The sequence below is a fragment of the Pteropus medius genome, unplaced genomic scaffold, assembly GCF_902729225.1.
Source record: "Pteropus medius unplaced genomic scaffold, Ma_sr-lr_union100, whole genome shotgun sequence".
NCBI lineage: Eukaryota > Metazoa > Chordata > Mammalia > Chiroptera > Pteropodidae > Pteropus > Pteropus medius.
This window is the reverse complement of record NW_024352149.1, coordinates 2,965,841-2,980,329: the sequence shown is the minus strand read 5'-3', so window position 1 is coordinate 2,980,329 and position 14,489 is coordinate 2,965,841. Positions and strand designations below refer to the sequence as shown.

At 33.3% G+C, this 14,489-nt stretch overlaps 1 protein-coding gene and 2 pseudogenes across 8 annotated transcripts in view; 1 reads left to right on the top strand and 2 right to left on the bottom strand.

The window, feature by feature from the left end:
- SHPRH (SNF2 histone linker PHD RING helicase) overlaps nt 1-14,489 on the bottom strand; it is a 78,134-nt gene that overhangs the window by 23,377 nt on the left and 40,268 nt on the right. For all 8 annotated transcript variants that reach the window (XR_005649481.1, XM_039846966.1, XM_039846963.1 and 5 more), the window contains 6 exons: nt 12,109-12,282; nt 11,731-11,793; nt 10,153-10,378; nt 8,229-8,372; nt 7,032-7,133; nt 3,186-3,257 (listed from right to left, as the gene is read on the bottom strand). Coding sequence is in view for 7 of the 8 variants with exons in the window: in XM_039846966.1 (XP_039702900.1) it covers nt 3,186-3,257; nt 7,032-7,133; nt 8,229-8,372; nt 10,153-10,378; nt 11,731-11,793; nt 12,109-12,282 (781 nt within the window). In the remaining variant the exon portion in view is untranslated. The remainder of the gene's footprint in view (nt 1-3,185; nt 3,258-7,031; nt 7,134-8,228; nt 8,373-10,152; nt 10,379-11,730; nt 11,794-12,108; nt 12,283-14,489) is intronic.
- LOC120589436 (uncharacterized) lies at nt 58-176 on the top strand (annotated as a pseudogene).
- Nucleotides 641-758, bottom strand: LOC120589453 (uncharacterized; annotated as a pseudogene).

Here is a 14,489-nt window from a genome sequence, read left to right as displayed (position 1 = left end):
TGAAAGAGAAAACACACATAATACACCTCAGTGAGATGCTATGAAAGATGCCTTCCAGTCTATGGCTATGCCACCCTGAACAAGCCCGATCCCGTCTGATCTTGGAAGCTAAGCAGGGTCAGGCCTGGTTAGTACTTGGACAGGAGACCACCTAGGAAGACCAGGTGCTGTAGGAATAAAAAAAAAAAAAGACACTGTAAGGATGACAAGGTCCTTGCAATCTGTGAGGTCAATCAAGTGTTGCCTCGCCTGAAAAAAAAAAAAAGATGCCTTCCAGTTTACATATATATTAAAAGAAGGGCGTCATAATTTCACTTCCTAAATGTTTCAAGATATTAATATTCTTGAAGTCATAAAAACTGAGTTGTACTTTTAAATTAACTATTTTTAAAGTTTAAACAAAGTAAGCTTTCATAGTCATTAGTTTTTCTTACCCTAATAGTGACCATAATAGTCATCATTTTATAAGACGTTGGTGTTCTCATTTCAGTATTTAGTTAAAATGTAAATCACTCCTTCAGTACTCTAACAGCATATATTTATTTTTTATTTTATTTTTTTAGGCGAGGCAACCCTTGGTTGACCTCACAGATTTCAAAGACCTTGTCATCTTACAATCCCTTATTTTTTTGTTTTTTTATGGCTACAGCACCTGGTCTTCCTAGGTGGTCTCCCATCAAAGTACTAACCAGGCCCGACCCTGCTTAGCTTCCGAGATCAGATGGGACCGGGCTTGTTCAGGGGGCATGGCCGTAGACCTCGAATAGCATATATAATAAAGGGACTAAGAACAACAGTAATTTGGAGATATTTTCATACTCAATACAGTCCATCTATACAACTTATTAAACAGATATACATTTTCACATGTTAAAGCATTTATTACATAGAGCAGAGATTCCCCAACCCCTGGGCCATGGACCATGGCCTGTTAGGAACCAGGCCATACAGCAGGAGGTGAGCGGTGGGCAAGCGAGCGAAGCTTCATCTGTATTTGCAGCCACTCCCTGGCACTAGCATCACCACCTCAGCTCCAGCTCAGAGCATCGGGCATTAGATTCTCATAGGAGCACTGGTCCCTGGTGTCAACAAGGTTGGGGACCGCTGATATAGAGAACGAGAAATATCTCAGATTTTAAATGTAGTTCTGAATACATTTTAAAAATTCTCAAATAAACAAATAAAAAGAGAGTTTTGAAAACTCTCTTATTTAAAAAAAAAGTACAATAATCTTCTCCGGAGCACATTATGGGGATTCCTTCACTTCTGGGCAACGGTGGGATGTAGAGAAGCATTAGATTTAATCGAGGTGTCAGTTCTAAAAGCTATAGCCTCTTATGCTAATTATTTAACCTTTTCATCTGGTAATAAACAAGAACAACAACAATAAAAACTGGGTAGTGCTAAGCCCTAAGCTGTGATTTTCTAGGATCTGGACATGTATGAACTAGTATGAAAAGGAGGTATGTGGTTGTGCTTGCCTTCCCAAGATACTTTGCAGATGGACTATGAAGCTCCTTGGAAAAGAACTCACACTAAGGGAAGAGTTGGGGTTTTTCTGGCTGATGCTGTTCATGCTGCTCTCTAGTTGCACCTCTCAAAGACTGTGCCAGAGTCCCAGGAGTTGAGGCCATAGGAAAATAACTGTTTCACTAGCATTTCTGTAGACAAAGAGCAGCACTATCTTGTACCCTGTGTACCTCTAGTGCCACTGGAGATGAAGGGCACTTGTGTAGCTCGTGGGCATTTAGAATGGACAAGCCGAAAAACAAGACAGGTCCATCTGCAAGGGAGGAGAAACCAGAGACCTCTGGCGCCACATCACTAGGAGACAGAAAGTTGACTGAAATGGCCTAAAAAGAACAGACAAATGGCAATGCTTCCAGGATGGGAGGCACTATATATGAGTTACCCTCAACAGATTCTCTAAATTAGAAGTGGAGAATTGGTAAGCGAGAGGGAAAGGAACTAGAGTTCCTAAAGCTTTTGAATAGAGTTAGAAGAGTAGCATTTTGTCACTCTTATTATAACACGATATATTCTCCTAAGTGTAGGAGACCCTGATTATACAAGAATTAAATTAAATAATGTATATGAAAGAGTTTTAAAATGTTTAGGACGAAAATGGAAATGTTTAGGACGAAAATGAAATAAAATTTCAGACAATCCAGTTGCACGAATCTCATCCAAAACAAAAGCAACTTTCATCATGATTCTTTTCATTTTCATCGCAACTTTTATCACAGAATTTTTATTGTTGACTTATCGGAAATCACCAATATCTGTATATTACTATTCTTCTGCTCAGTTTCCAATGTAATGTCTATACTTTTAAGATTTATTATCAATAAAGTACCCTTTAAAATCTCGCCTTCTCCCTAAATCACAGACACTAACAGGTACTTTGTTTCTGATTATTGGTCAGAATATGGATCCCATATATTTAACTTTCTACTCTCAGCTCCACAGTAAAAAAAAACCCCAAAACACTTTCACTCACTTAATTATAAGCTAATCTTTCAAATTTTGAAAAGCAATGAATACAGTGATAATATATATACTGATTTATCATACAAAGTAGGAATTTATAATTTCATAAATCATAGGATAAAAAGGATCTTTCTGAGGAGAATACGGTGCCATCAAGTTTTTGAACATCTGTGAATATACTAATATTCACAAGAAATATATTTAATTGCTATAATGGTCTAAATTCCCCTAAGATCGCTGTTATTTGTAGTTTAAAGCCTGGTATTATTAGATATTAATAATACTAAGTAAGAGCTGTGTTACTATACCTTTGTAATACTTTCTTAGATAAATATATGTGTGCTGTATTATATTTCTATACAATTACCAAATAACCATGTTAAACTGACAAAGCCAAATTATTCAGATCCAAATTTATGACTGGAAACAATACCCCAAATTATGCATCTTCAAAGAAGAAGATGGGTTATTCTAAGAATATGTTTCCATTTATGAATTAATGAAAACCACTGCACAAACATATGTGGCACTAAGCATGTCGGCTAACCTCTGGCCCTACTTTTCAGATGGAGATAATAAATATTGTCTTGCATACAAAGTCGTTGAGAGAAATTGTGTAAGGGTGGGAGGAAAGTGGAAAGAGAGGATGTATGTAGAAGTTCCTGAAAAGTGTAACGTGTTTTATTTAATTTCACCTGTTTTCCCAGCTGTCGAGCACAGATTGGACAAGGTTCTGGATTAATACCTCCTGAAGTTTTGTCTTGAGACTATTAAAACAAAAATTCAAAAATATATTAGGTACATGTTTTACAACTGATACATGTTTTATAATTCAATTTGTAGAAATGAATGCTGGCAATTGCAATTTAAATAACCTGACAGTTGAGATGACTGAATAATTCATATACTATCTGATGCTATCATTTTTTTGGAATTTACAAATAACATTTATTAAAGGAGTGAACAAAAAAAATGGAAACAATTTTTATTACAGTTTGTTAAAGTTATATTATTTATATTTGTGATTATCATAGAAGGTAAAATGAAAAGCAGGCATTTAAAAAGGTTAAACTGAATTATTCTTATCTTAATTATTGATTTATTTCAGATAACATATAAAAACTTAGTGGCTAAATGAACCATTTATTTCTCCTGATTTCATAGGTCGGCTGGGTAATTCTGGGGAGGGCTGACGTAGCTGTGGCTGGATGGTCCAGGATGGTCCAGGATGGTCTCACGTTCACATCTAGCAGTTGGTAGGTGAGATGGTCTGGGGAGAGGGCTGAGCTGAGGCCTATGCATCTCAAAGGTAAGCTGGGCTTCTTCACAAAGCCTCAGAGTTCCGGAGAAAAGCAAGACATGGGAAAACTCCAATGTGCATGGACTTTCTAAGTTTCTACTTGTGCCACAAGGCCAAAAGCAAGTCATACAACCAAGCCCAGAGTCATAGTAAGAGGGGATCATCTCAAAAGCACGCACACAAGAGGGAGTATTAATGTAGCATTCTGTAAACAATCTACCATAATTTATAATATCTCTTCTTTTTTAATTGATTTAACAGCAAGGATTAGCATTTTTTTCTGTAAAGAGCTTGGTTGTAAATATTTTAGGTTTTTGTGGGCCACAAGATCTCTGTTGCAACTACTCAACTCTGCTGTTGTAGCACAAAAGCAGATACAAATAATATAAAAACAAATGAGTGTAACTGTGTTCCAATAAAACTTTATTTATAAAAACAGGTAGTGGCCTGGATTTGTCCTATACTTAACAGTTTGCAGATCACTGATTTAAAGTTATAAATTTCCCTTTAAGCATGCCTTAACTGCATATTGTCAAATATTTTCATTTTTTTCAGTTCAGAATATTTTCAAGTTTCCATTGTGATTTCCTTGACTCATGGGTTATTCAGAAGTGTGTTGTTAATTTCCAAACATCTAGGGATTTATCTGGTTATCTTTCCATTACTGATTTCTGGTTTAATTCCTTTAGAAAAACATACTTTTTAAAAACTGAGGTAAAAATGACATACAATTTTATATTAGTTTCAGGTGTACAATGGAATGATGTGACATTTGTATATATTAAAAAATGATCACTGCAATAAGTCTAGTTAACATTCGTCACCATACACAGTTGCAGATTTTTTTTTGTGATAAGAACTTGTAAGGTTTACTCACTTAACAACTTTCAAACATACAATACAGTATTAAATATAGTTACCATGCTATACATTACATCCCCACGACTTGTTTATTTAATAACTGGAATTTTATATCTTTTGACTTTCTTCACTTATTTCATCCACCTCTATAAACCCTCATCTCTGGTAACCAGCAATCAGTTGTCTGTATCCATGTTTTATTTCAGATTCTACATGCAAGTGAGATCATAAGGTATTTGTCTTTCTCTGTCCTATTTCACTTTGCATAATGCCCTCAACGTCTATCCATGTTGTTGCAAATGGCAGGATTTCATTCTTTTTTATGGCTGAAAAATATACCATTGTATATATACACTGCACCTTCTTTATCCATTCATCGGTCAATAGACTTTAGCTGTTGGAGTGATTAATTTAATCATCAAGTTTGGATGAATCTCTAACATCTTACAAATCACTACTTGATCTAGTGCCTATTATATGCCCACATCAAATTAGTCAAAACTCCTTGAGGCTGGGGATCAAGTCTGTCTATCTCAAACTCCTAGTACAATAATGCATGTACATAGCAGGTGCTCAATAAATATTTGACTGTCAGAAAACTTAATCATTTAAAAAGTTTGTTAAGTTCATTATCTTTTAAAGAAAAAAATCACAAAAAACTGAGATTATCCATTTACGATTTTATTTTTTTCTCTCAACTTTCTAACATGAGTATTTCTTTTCTCATTAATTCACTGAAAAAATCACTTAAAATATTTCTATCTTGTCATTATAAGAATAATCCATGATTTATATAAATATAATTTTTGTTGGACATTTAGTCTTCCATGTTTATTATTATAATAAATATCACTGCAATAAATATCCTTATACCTAATTCGCTTCTTAAATTTCTATTAATTTAGAATATCTAGGGAAAATTACAAGAAGTACTGAGTCAAAGGATATAAGGTATATAAAATTGCTAATACATGTTCAAATGCTTTCAGGGAAAGGCTATATAAATTTACATTTTCATTGGTAATGCATAAAATATCTATTCTCTGTCCCTTTACCACTATGGAATGTTATTTAAATCTTTTTGCCTACTTGTTGGCAGAAAATAGTAACTACTTAATTTGATTTTCTTTCATTTATAGATTAAATAGTTTTTCTTCATTATTAACCAAATCGGGTTTTGCTTGGAATTTTAATTTAAAAAATAATTCAACATAGAGAGGATATCATTTTATGTTCTATAAGACTGTCTCTTAATTTTGACTTTCATATTTAAAGTATAGAAATCTTACATTTTTAGAAATTCACATCTGAGAATTTTGACTTTTCCCCCTCAAATGTTATTTTTCTATTGCTAGCATTTTGCATAAGACTAATTTTTAAGTCTTCCTTTCTCTTTTTCTCCTGCCAGAATAATAGTAATCATCACAGTAACAGTAGTAATGATATGATAATAACAACAAACACTTAGGAAATGCTTAATAACCAAGAATATCACTAGCACTTTACATATATTGAATCATATACTCCTCAAGAGGGCCCTAAAAATAGTGTTATTATTCTCATTTTACAGATGGGGCAGAGAGAGGTAAATAACTAAAGTCTTATAACTGGAAAATAGTGACATCATGATTCAAACTTGCACTGTCTGGGTCCAAAGTCTATCTCTTAACCACCATGCTATTTTACCTATAATGATTGTTCAACTTTTCATTTTGTCACCACCAGGATTTAATGATTCTCTTAAATGTATTTGTACCAGTTTACAGGACCAACTCTAGTCTGGTGTTTTCCTTCATTTGCCTTATCCAAAAATCTATTACTACATCTTGACTAATAAGGCACTCTGACAACTGACATTTATTCCTATAATAAAATGGAGGTATATATATTAAAATACAATATAATACTTTGTTCACAACTCAGAAAATGTGCTGTGAATTACATTCAATAATTCATTATGCCTTCTGACTTAACAGCTTTCCAAACACATCTTACAGTTTCAAATAACAAATTTTAAAAAATCTATGTATTAATGAATGCATACGTACATATTAAATAATGCAATCTTTGCCTATAGGTATATTGTTAATACTTCCACATTCAAGGCTTTGAAATTTTGTCTGTTTACACTGTTCTATATTATATAGTGAACACCTTCATATTATCTGTGTAACATATTTTCTATAGATATCATCTTTTGTGATCTGTATAGCTATTGTAGACACAGCTAGCATTCTGACTTATATAACTACCACAAATAAAAGGTTGATAAAAAAAATCTGTATCATTAAATTTGGGACTAATAGATTAAATGGAAGAAGTCACTAAAGTGGTATATTAACAATGCAACATGGGAAAAAAGTAGCATCTTTAACAATACCTTCTCTAAGTTGGTTAGGTAAAGAAGTTGCCCAAGTTTTTTCTGAAGCTGTGATGTAGCAACAGCTTTATCATTTAGGAGCTTTATCCGATTTTGTTCTACCTGAAAAAGAAAACAACTTCTTTATTCTCTCAGAACAACAGTAAAATTATATTAAACATGCATAATTCTTCCTCAATAATACAAATGTGTCTTCTTTTCGAAAAACCCATTTACATGGGAAAACTCAAAGTTGTATATTTCAAAAGGAAATACATATATTTTTTGCTTTCCAAAAGACAAAATTCAACGTAGAATTCTTTTGAATAGGAAGCTTCCCTATACACTTGGTGTCGGATAAAAATCAACTCGAACTCTATTGGTGCATCATTTTTGAATAATATATCCACGCGATAAAAAAAAAACCAAAGTGCGATGCTGCTCTGGTTAGAGTGATTCTAAGAAGCCCAGGGAAGACTCTCCCTGCCAGCGCATCCCCCGACCGGGCCACCTGGGCTCCTCAGGAGAACACAGGAGACGGTAAAGCAGGGTTAAATAAGAGGAGCTTGCTTTCACAGAATAAACATACTGAGAATTCTGTTTTAAAAGTTAAGTAAAATAGTATATAATGAATATTTCTAAGTTTTTCTAAGGTAGTCTTCAAGCTTTATAGAAAGAAAAAGATTTAACAGATTAAACACCCATAAGGAATAAAAATAAACTATAAAGAAAATAATATTAATGGGAAAGGAAAAAAGTTGCTGAAGTTATTTTTAATCCTGAGACACAAAGAGGGATTTATTAGAAGATAAGTTATCAGTATCTCTTCAAAGGAAAACACTGCAAAAGCAGTTTTTCATTGTTCTTAGGGAAGATTTTTCTTGTCCTGAAAAAGCTGAAGTAAAAGGGCATGTGTCTAAAAACTGCCCAAGGATATCTTCAGGTTTTAGTGCATAGAAGGTGCTCAAAAATAGATGAATATGCAATCTGGAAATAAACAAATGCTCCAAAATAGTGAATTTTAACCAAGTATTCGATATAAAATTACTCATCTTTGACTATTTTTGACCAACAATATCCAACAACTTCATATGGGTCGAACTAAGAAAAAGATTAAATGCATACTTATTGAAGAGATCACTGTCCTGACTATCCTATGGTTCTTGGATTTTTGTGCTACCTATTTGTGCTATTTTTTGTGATTTATTTGCAAATTACCTCATGTGGTTCAATGATGTGAAGAACGGGTGGATTGGGCTTTGGCTCCCTAGGATGACGTACTCTTAGTCGTTCTGTAGCCATTGCAAGTTCATCAACAGCAGATACACGATTCCGCAGAGCCATCCAGTATTCGTGAAGCAACTGGAGGGACAGAAAAGACAAGGACAGTAGTAAAGCACATAATTAAAATTGCTTGAAACAACCAAGATGCGTCTTGGTCAAAAGTCTTCAGTGAGGTATTATGACATATACATTTTTTTCATTAAGTGTCTAAGGTACAAGCAATTCTTAGCCATTTTTAGGATGAGGATGTATGACTAAAAATCTCTATAGGACAATGCACAATACTGCCTCTAGATTCTTAGAAACAGAATACTCACATTTCCTGGTAGACTCAAAGATCCTTATAGATCCATATTAGTCTGATGGAATCTCTACTTTATTTTTTCAAAGAACTGTTTTTTATTATAAAATATTTTACATATTCAAAATAACGTGTATATACGATACTGGGAATACTAAAATACACAACCAAGTTCCCACCATCCAATTTAAGAAAAAGAACAGTACCAATTTTTTAGAAAGCCTCTGTGTTCCTTCTCAACTGTATGACTCCCTTTCCTCACACATTCTTCCTTCAACCCCCAACAATGGGGTAGCCACTATTTTGAATTGGACTTAATATTTTGTACTTTCTGTTGTGATTATACTAATCTGCATATCCTTAATAATCTGGATACATGTTTCTAAAATTTATAGAAATGGTATCATTATAAAATTTTTGATATGCTTTCTTCACTAACATACTTTAGGTCAATCCTGATTGATGTGTGAAGCAGGAGCTCATTCACTTACATTGCTGTAAAAGAGTTTAGTCTTCAATGTTATGCAGAAAAACATATACAAAGTTCTGGGAGAACTACATGAAAAGTGCTCCTCTGACACAGTGTGTGGCCAAAATGAGCCCAAAGAATGTAGGGCCAAGTGGACACTATACAGCGCTATCTTCTTCCATGGCTTGCTATAATTAACTACGTTTATGTGCTTTAGCATTTAGAACAGTAATGTGAAAGAAAAAAATTATTATGAACCAATGGTTTCAACACTATAAAAGTATCATCCCCCAATTTGTCAAACACATGAACTGATAAAGACAGCATATTTTCTATTTCTGGATGAAAATTTTTATCCTGCTTTAAAAGGCAATAACTTTAGATTGAAAAAGAGACATTAAATGGAATTACAACTTATATCTATAAAGAAAAAAGCTTCTTTCATTCCCTCACCCATCTCACCTGCAAAGTAGGATAATAGATGGAAAAAATTCAAATATAAAGAATAATTCAAAATTAACGAATTCTAGAACCTCATCTCAAGGACAGTTATAATATAATGAAAATATTAAAGTATTAATATGAAGGGTCACTTTGTGAATTAATCGTAATGGTTTCCAGTCTTGTAATATTGAGAAAAACTTACTATGTTCTCCGGTCTTCAAGGCTGTTGATGGTTTGTTGTTATTCAAAGAGCAAAAGTATAACAAAACAGAAAAGTAAAAAAGACTCTACTTTAATTTCACAGAATTGCAAAAAATAAATAAAAAATAATAATTTCACAGAATAGCAGTATAAGATCAAGCTAAGAAGAGAATGACCATTTTCACAGCTAAGTAAAAGTTTTCATATAAATTTCATTTTAATAATAATTTTCTTTAGAAATTTAATAAATAGAAGTTCCTTATTTGTTCACTATGTGTTTATTATTCATCATTAGAATCATTACATTTTAGGGAAAGAGAAATTATGACATCTCAAATCTCTAGGCAGATTTTTAAAAATTGAAGAGAGAAAAGGGAAAGTAGCAACTAAAATGAATGTAAATCGAGAGAACTTTCAATATTGGAAGTTTTAAAATACTGTACCTTATATTCCTTCTTCCAAACTTCAAAGAGATCCATTGAAGTACTTCCTTCATCAATGAATTCAACATCAAATCTATGTGACTTTGCAAATGATAGCAGAGCTTTCATAGATCGCTCCGTCTCACTTATTGCCCACAGACCCCGGTTGGTGGTAGTTATTCGATCATCCACCAGTCCTTCTTCATCTTCTATCATCTCCTCAAATATTGCAGTCTGGCCTTTAACTCTGAAGACATTCGAGAACAATACTATAATAACTAGTATCAGTGGGGAACAAGCACTATAAAAGTTATACTGGCAGAGCCAATTTATAGGGAAACAAGGTTAGTAATGAAAATTTCACCATTTCTCAAAGTTACGTCTACAAGATCAAGCTTGCAAGACTTTGGAAAAACCACGGCAATTCCGAAAATGCCCGAGGCATCATAAATTTGACCAGTTTTTGAGGGCCATTTGGCATTATAAATGGCTCTAAATTCCAGGCTGAAATCTTACTCCGAGAATTAAAACAATGCAAAACACCAAGTAGCACCACAGTCAACCATACAAAAACAAAGAGACGAACAAAAACCTAATCACTCCCCTCAAAAAAAAAAAAATCACAAGATGATCTAAATGCACACTGTCAATCTCTTTTTTTTTTTTGAGGCAATCAGAACTTAGCCTTTTCTCAATTTCCATTTTTGTAAAGCAGAAATGATTTTGGTAATGCCACAGCTATATGCACTCACTAAGTAGCTTAATTTTTTTTCTTTTTTTTAATATAAAATTGTATTTACTTAAAAATTCAGGTTACAAGGTAGTATGTTTAATATGATCTTATTATAAAATATATTTTATCTATGCCTATGTCCATTCAGTCATTTTATTATTATTTTTTTAAATTCTTTTATGGTGACATTGGTTAACGAAATCCAGTAAATTGTACAATTTAACAGTAAGGCATATATATATTGCATTGTGTGTTCACCTCTCACAGTTAGATTTCTTTCTGTCACCACCTATTTGACCCCTTTTACCCCATCTACCTCCCTCCTCCCCCCCACCCCATCCTCTGGTAACCACTAGTCTAGTTTAATTCTTGACACAGGATGAAGAATTCAAATTTGTGTTGGAGAAAATATATTAATAATGAGAGCTAACATTTTATAGGACATTTACCATGTACCAGACACTATGCTAAGCAAGTATGTACATTCTCTTAACATTTAAAAAAAAAACACCTCAAGAAGTGTTATTACCTTCGTTTCATGAATTAGGATACTGAGACTTAGAGAAGTACTTTGCTTCCAAGTTGGCGGAGATTTGAGTTCGAATCTGTTGGACTCGAGAGGCTGTTACTCCTCTAAACTGTCTCTCAATTAGACATTACTACATGACATGAGCATTTTTAGGTAAACTTCAGCATAGGTGCAACTGAGCATGTTAAATGAACAAATGCCAAAGTTTACTGAATTGATTTAATAAGAGGAAAAAATAAGAAAAAGGTTACTGTGAGGAAAATATAGTGTTATTATTTAAAACATCAAGTCTTGTAAATATTTCATTTTCCTGATGGGAAATGATTGGAGAACTTACGTGTGAGAAAACAGCTTTGATTCATACTCTGTGAACAATTCGTCAGCCTTACAAAAGACACAGCTAGAAAAGAAGAAATTATTAGAGAAATAGTCAAACATAACCAGCAATCAGGTAATTTCTAAGAAAGGCTTAGTATTCTATACTTCACTTTTTCTTTTCAACAAAAATGCCATTTTAGAAAAAAATTTAATAGTTTTATATGTGGTCCTTGAGACTTTTTTTAAAAGTTAGAGTAATAATACATCTCGACTTCTGTCTGAATTCAGACAGAATTTTATTCATATAATTTTATTATATGAACCATTGTTTCTTTTCTCAGAAGAAATGTAGCTTAACGGAATACCGTTTCACCCTATGATTTCTCCCATTACCTACCAGTTGAGAGGAAGTCTGGTTGGTCGGAGGTGGCAGATGGTTGCAGACTCAATAACATTACGAGATGGAGGTCCCTCCAGGTTTTTTACAGCCTCTCTCACTAGCTTCTGGAACTTATTTAACTCTTCCATTTGTGTTGTAAGTAAGAACTGAAGACCTCTGCAGTCACGGAACCTGATTTAGCAGCACCGTGCACAACGGAAGTGAATAGCAGGTCAATTTCTTCAAATTCAGAAAATGGGTGTTAAACAAAGAAACTATGCAACATGTTATCTAGTCACACCTTACTGAGTTTACCTGAGGAGTGTATTCAACTGGTGTTTATTAGTAGTCAAGGAATAGTTACACTGGATTGTCTACTACAAAGATAAAAAGTCTGACAGTTCCTGGTGTCAGGAACTGAAAAACAGTACTCAAAATCTATGTCGCTGTCTAAGATGTTTTTGAAAGAGTAGGACTGCCACATTCTTTCTTTTTAATGATGACTACAGATGTCCCTACTGACGTGCTAGCTGACATGTGGCGAGGTAACGGCAGGATGAAACATAAAGATGGAAAATTGGGATGAAAAATAGCCAGGAGTTACATATATTCCATGTTACAAGGAAATTAATATTATATACTAAGCATTTACTATATGCCAGTCACTTTGCCTGTAAAATTTCAATAGATACCACCTAGTCCATGTTATGGATAAAGCTTAACAAAAACAATTTAACATAAGTTACAAAGTTATTATATGACAGAGTTAGGAGTTAAACCCAAACAAAATGCTCTTAACTATACTGATAAACTGAATGAAATGGGCTAAAGAAAAAAAATGCATAGTTTATGAAAGGAAAAAGAAAGCACAGAATAATAAAAGAAAATGGAAAATACAAACACGATTTGTTGTTAAGATTAAGTATATATTTTTCTCCTTCCTAAAATGCCACATACTCTTCTCTTTAAATTGTTCTAAAGAGCCTGCTCTACTTCCTGAAGGCTTCCCCAACACTAATCTGTTTCTTCTGTCCATGGGGTTTATTAAAACATATCATTCGTTTCAGTAATTTGTTATGTTCAGTTTTTACACATACTCAAGTATTTCTCAAATTATTCATGGGTATTGTTTTATTAAGCTAACTTTCAGAAGGTAAGAATTAGATCATATCCTTTTTTAAAAAGCATATGTAATAAACATGGAATAGCTGTTGAAGAAATTCTAAAAGAACCTGTAGAGAGATGCTCGAACACAATTAGGTTAGGTATCAATATTATTCACAAAAAAACCCACAAAGTTTTCATTTCTAATTTATTAGAAATTTAAACACTCTTCAAAAATTAACTTTTAAACGAAAGGGAAGCAGCTTTGAAAAAATTTCTCTCTACTAACTCACGTATGAGCAATGTGACTAGGGTCTAAAAAATATCACAAATCAGCATTTAACAAATCTTAGCAATATTCTCTCTTGAAGGTCTTTTAAATGAAAGAGAAGAAAACATAATAATAGAAGGTAACTATCAGACACCATACTAAATGGCAGATACCATTTTAAGTAAGCACTTCGCAAATACTCATTTCCTAATCTTTACAACAATGCTGTGTAGTTTTATAGATGAAAAAAACTACATTTCTTTCCTAAGGTCACAGAACTATTAAGTGGTGGAGATGGGACGTGAATACCGGTAGCCTGACTTGAGAACCTACCTACCTGTGCTCTTAATCGCTAAGCTACAAAGCCTTTCCCAAGAGTCGTTAAGAAGCAAACAGGAATAATTTGGCTTCTGAGATGTCAATCTCATTAAAAAACACAGCAGTGTTAAAATAATCTCTGTATATATAATATGTAATATAATATGTCCTATATAGTAAGTTAATATTTTAAAATGTGTTCTATTACTTTCTATTTATGTCTGATGTTTTTGAAAAGAATGTTTGTATAATCAATGGTACATTTTATGCTTCCTATTTGTCCTTTAACAGCCCTGGGACCTCGAAACATTTAATAAGGGGATGTTCTAATATGAGGATAGGCAACCCTTAAGTAGTATCTGTGTGATTTAAGAAAAACAAGTTAAAGATATTTAAAATATTTCATCAGCTGGTTCCACAATGCTGGCAGAACACATTAGGATATAGTGTTTAAATTGGATAAAATGAATCGTGACTTAAATGATAATTTATTCTGGAACAGTGATTCTTGAGACAAACAGGGAAATAGGAAGTGCACTCGAGAGTGTAATACACTGAACGTATTTCAGAAACAAGAAGCCCATCAAGTTCTGTATGGTGGAAAAGGTGAAAACTGTAATAAAGTACATTCGAGTTAATGACACATGAAAAATACGGCACATCTCTTTAGGGCTTTAGCAGATATTTAGAAAAGCTTTTAGAAGAG